The sequence below is a fragment of the Cyprinodon variegatus genome, unplaced genomic scaffold, assembly GCF_000732505.1.
Source record: "Cyprinodon variegatus isolate N-32 unplaced genomic scaffold, C_variegatus-1.0 Scaffold510, whole genome shotgun sequence".
Classification (NCBI taxonomy): Eukaryota; Metazoa; Chordata; class Actinopteri; order Cyprinodontiformes; family Cyprinodontidae; genus Cyprinodon; species Cyprinodon variegatus.
In genome coordinates this window covers 552,848-557,233 of record NW_015150963.1, presented here as the reverse complement: position 1 = coordinate 557,233, position 4,386 = coordinate 552,848, and the positions used below count along the sequence as shown (strand labels likewise).

The 4,386-nt window shown below is 41.5% G+C and overlaps 1 protein-coding gene across 1 annotated transcript in view; it reads right to left on the bottom strand.

Moving 5' to 3' along the window:
- Positions 1–2,976: 2,976 nt before the first annotated feature.
- Positions 2,977–4,386, bottom strand: part of cd3eap (CD3e molecule associated protein) — a 7,503-nt gene continuing 6,093 nt past the window's right edge. Inside the window, exon 3 of the mRNA XM_015390755.1 lies at positions 2,977–4,187. Coding sequence (XP_015246241.1) covers positions 3,368–4,187 — 820 coding nt within the window. The 3' untranslated portion in view covers positions 2,977–3,367. The remainder of the gene's footprint in view (positions 4,188–4,386) is intronic.

Genomic DNA, 4,386 nt, shown 5'->3' with positions numbered 1-4,386 from the left:
CCATTCTGATGCAACTCCATCCTGATAAAGCTGACTATACGCTTTATCAATCCTTATAAATTGACAAAGCTTATGGTTAGGGAGGCTCAGGTTATCCTGACCTATCTCTAAAGTTAAGCTACTATATGCTTAGACTTCTGGAGGACATAGTGACCCATATTGCATCATTCTGCTTCATTCTATTTCTATTCTCCCACTCTGCAGAATCTGTTAGTTCAATCTCTAAAGTTATGCTCTCTCTGCTTTTTCTCATAGTAGATTTGCATCGTCTGTTCCTGTTTGGCGGTGACATCTTCCTGGAGAGAAATATGAGCTGTGCTGCTGCCATCAATACCTTTGCTTATAGATGTACGCGATCGGCTTGTTTTTCATTGTAGTCCTGTTTCTCTGACTGTGACTGGCTGGATGTGCTCTCTTCATCCTCTGACATGGGAGCTGGCTCACATTGAGCCTGGTTCTGCTGGAGGTTTCTTCCTGTTAAAAGGGAGTTTTTTTTCTTTCCACTGTCACTACAAGCATGCTTAGTGTGAGGGATTGCCTTAGAGTCAATGAGTCGATGCAATCAGCTGGTTTTCCTTAGATAGAAAACTTTGAATCAATTTGACTGAATGATCTGGTGAACTGTAAAGTGCCTTAAGAGGACATGGGTTGTGAATTGGCGCTATATAAATAAACTGAATCTAATGGAATCCTTTAGGTTTTTTGAGAAGAATATGTTTTCTGTTGCTTCGGTCAGAGATATGTTTTAAAACTAATCTTAAACTACTAAGTGTGATATAAAGAAATCACAGATTAAAGCCAAAACCTTTTATCCATTTTATTGTTATTTTAAGTAGATTGACACAGAATGATGCAGATTTTTAAAGTTTGACTCTAAAATCGCTGAACAAAATCCATAGCCTTCGATATCAGCTTATGAGTAAAAGGACCCACCAGTGTTTAATTTAAAAGTTTAAGTCCAGCTTCATGAAGACCAGGAACCAAGCAGACTAGTCAGGGAGGAAGTTGCTGTTCAATCCATCCTCTGAACATGGAAGGAGGCCGTTACCTTCTAAAAGAATTGCTGTTTGTCTGATATACAGTTTGCACAAGAAAACAACAAAAATTTATCAAAAGTCTTTACAGTCAGTAAATAAATGAGAACAAACAAATCAGCACAAAAAGATTTTTTTAAAAGTGAAAATAAATTATGAACTATTGACTATATAAAAATCTCAAACTCTGCTGGATTTGAGTGCTAAGTAATAAATGTGTGTCTTGATTTTCAACAGTCCAAATAGGAAAAATTTACCTGCTCTAAAGGTTTGAGGCAGAAACTGTAAAGACCCGATCACCTCTGGATTTTAGCTTGAATCTAGGAGCAGCTTTAAGAAACAGCTCGGTTGACCATGTTCTGTTATGGGCATGATGGGCCAGACCTTTTAAACGTTTCATAGCAAGCTGCTGAATCTTAAAACAAACAGCAACCCAATGGAAAGACGGAACAACTGGAGATACAGAAGGTGTTTTATTTTTTTCATTCTGGATGGTTTGAGATGATTCATCTGAACCAGGGGTCACCAACATTTTAAGGCTGAGAGCTAATTCATGGGTTCCGAGTCTTGGAGGTTGTGTTCGACTTCATCGGCTGCATCATCCAGTGACTCGGTCTACCTGGACTGGATCCTTCAAGGTCCGTGAAATAAGAAAGGAAGATTTTTGGCTATGGATAAAAACAGGTCCAACTTTCTCCACCTTTCACCGCACATACAATCTGTCGCATAGCAACCGTGATAGTTGAGACAAAAAGCAGGAAAAGGATAAATGACCCAAACTTCTCACTGCTGTTTTGGGTTCTAATATTTTCGAGGAGCTTCAACAGCAGCACCTTATCGGTTTTATAGTCCAAGCACTGCAGGTTTATTAGAATCTGTGCTTAATTTACATCCAAACCCGTTTACACAGTAACAGATAGAAAACCTTTAGATAAATCAAATATTACCCAATGCATTCCTGACTCAATAGCCATTTAAAACAACCTTTTTCATTAATTTCAGACAGAACTATTCACATAGCTGTATTATATTAAACTACACTTACATTATAAGTACCTTTTTCCTCTGAGGACGGGCAGTCTACTTGCTTGGACTCGCAATGAATTATGGGATATTCAAGGCTATTTGGATACACCGGACCCATCCTTAAAAACAGGCAAAAAAAGAAGGATGCAAATGTTGGCCGCATAACAAAGAGTCTTACAATCCGGACAGACCTCGGTGCCGTTATCGGCCTACGAATCCAGCCTTTAGAGGACGCAGCTGCTGAGTTCAAACTCGGCAATAGGAAGGGTTACCAATACAGACCTATGAACTGGAGGGTGCACCTAAAGCTCATACATATTTTTATTTTTTTTATTTCCAATTTTCTTTTAGATATTTGTATTTCGAGAGATTTCAAATAAAATTATTAAATTTTATATATGACTTATATAATTAAATGCTAAATTATTAAAAAAAAGAGTAGCAACAAAATTTTAAAAAAAAAAGTATCAAACTTAGCCCCATTGGTGATTCTTTTTGTTTTCAGAAGAGGCTGAGGGCATCCAATGAGGTCCTTGAGGGCCCCTTAGTGTCCGCGGGCACCGCTTCTGTGACCCCTGATCTAAACCAACATGAAAAGTGTTATAATTTCACTGCGAGGAAATAAAAGTACAATTTATTTTTAGTTCTAAACAATAAGTCCTGGGTCAGACTTCCGCGAGGTCAAGGGGTATGAATATTTCTGCAATGTATATATTTTTTTGTAAAACTGTTTTTAGCAATAAAAACATGTTTTGCTGAGATTGAGCCCAAAATCTTTACGTCTTTGGAAAAGCTCTTCAGACGGCTTACATCCAGGCTCCTGGAACAGACTGAGGAACAATCTAGATTTAGTATTCATTCCATCAGCACTCTGCCGTAATGACTGTAGAATAGAAGAAACAAATACTTTTTCCTCTCGTTAAACTTTTATTCAGTTCCAGATTTTGTGTCTACATATCATTCCTGAAACATTCAGCTGAAAAACAACCAGTAACTCTCATGGCGACAGAATCTCATTACGTCTTCATCAGCTGGGCTGCCAGAGCAGCGCTGTTGGTTGTGTGAATGGATACATCGACAGAGTGGCTTTAAAGCCATAAATCCACCACCAGCTGACAGGAACTGGAACAAAACGTCCTTATTTTCCATCCGTCACTTCTTCCTAAAGCTGCTGTTGCATCACCGAGGTTAAAATGTGAGGAAAACATCATTAAAGATTCAAAATAGATCAGCTTCATAACTTCATATGATTAAAGCGTTCATGTTTGCAAAATACATTTAAAAAGATGCAATAAATGTCCAAACAATTAGTCCTCCTCCAGTTTCCTTTTCTTGCTCTTTTTCTTCTTCTTCCCTGAGCTCTCTGCTGTGTCGCCATATAAAATGTCCAGCGGTTCACATTTCACAGAAACTGGTTCCACCTTGACTCTGACACTGTGCTCCAGTCCTTCCTCCATCTCCTCTCGCTCCCTGTCCTCCTCCTTCTTCTTTTTCTTCTTCTTCTTCGTCGTCGTCTTCTCAGCCTGCTGAACGTCGTCCTGGAAGGGGACCTCGGTCATACGTTCATCCGGGATTTCATCGAAAGGTTCCCGCTTCACTTTCAGCAGAAGCTCCACCTGTTCCGACTTTATCCGCTTCTCTTTGTTTTTCTTCTTCTTCTTCTTTTTCCTGCCTTCCTCCTCATTGTCATCGTCGTCCACAGAACCCCCTTCTTCAATGAACTGCTTCATCACCAGAGGCCGGAGGGTGGTGGACGAAGGTCCAAACGCAGCACCATCCGCCTCGTCCTCGGCCACGTAGGTGAGAGTGGGGGTCTTACTGCCGAAGGGGTGGAAGCGCTGTTTGAGGCCGGGGGGTATGGAGGGAGGCGGAGCGGCAGGGATGACGTGAGGGACCTGGTTGGTGCTGCTGTCTCCGTAGCTCTCGCAGATGTTCAGCAGGCCGGAAAACGCGGGAGCGAAGACGAAGCCGTCCGATGTCTGATTATCGCTGGTGAGCAGGTGAAGATCTGCGGGGCAGCGGGTCGATGCCAGGACGCTGTAGATCTGCTGGCTGGACCCACCGGTGGAGGCGGAAGGAACCTTCAGGGTCTGCAGGCCTGTGAGGGGAACCTTAACGCCGCTGAAGCTGGAAGAGAAGATGAAAGACCAGATTTGTAATAAAGGCCTGAACACACCGGACTTTTTCAATTGTCACAATGACTGCGTATAGAGAGGCTCCGACTAGGCAGGGTGAGCAGATCTGCACAGATTTTTCTCACTTCTGTCTCTTTGCTATACACAAATTAAAACACTTTCCCACATTTGACTTGGACTGGTTATGAAAG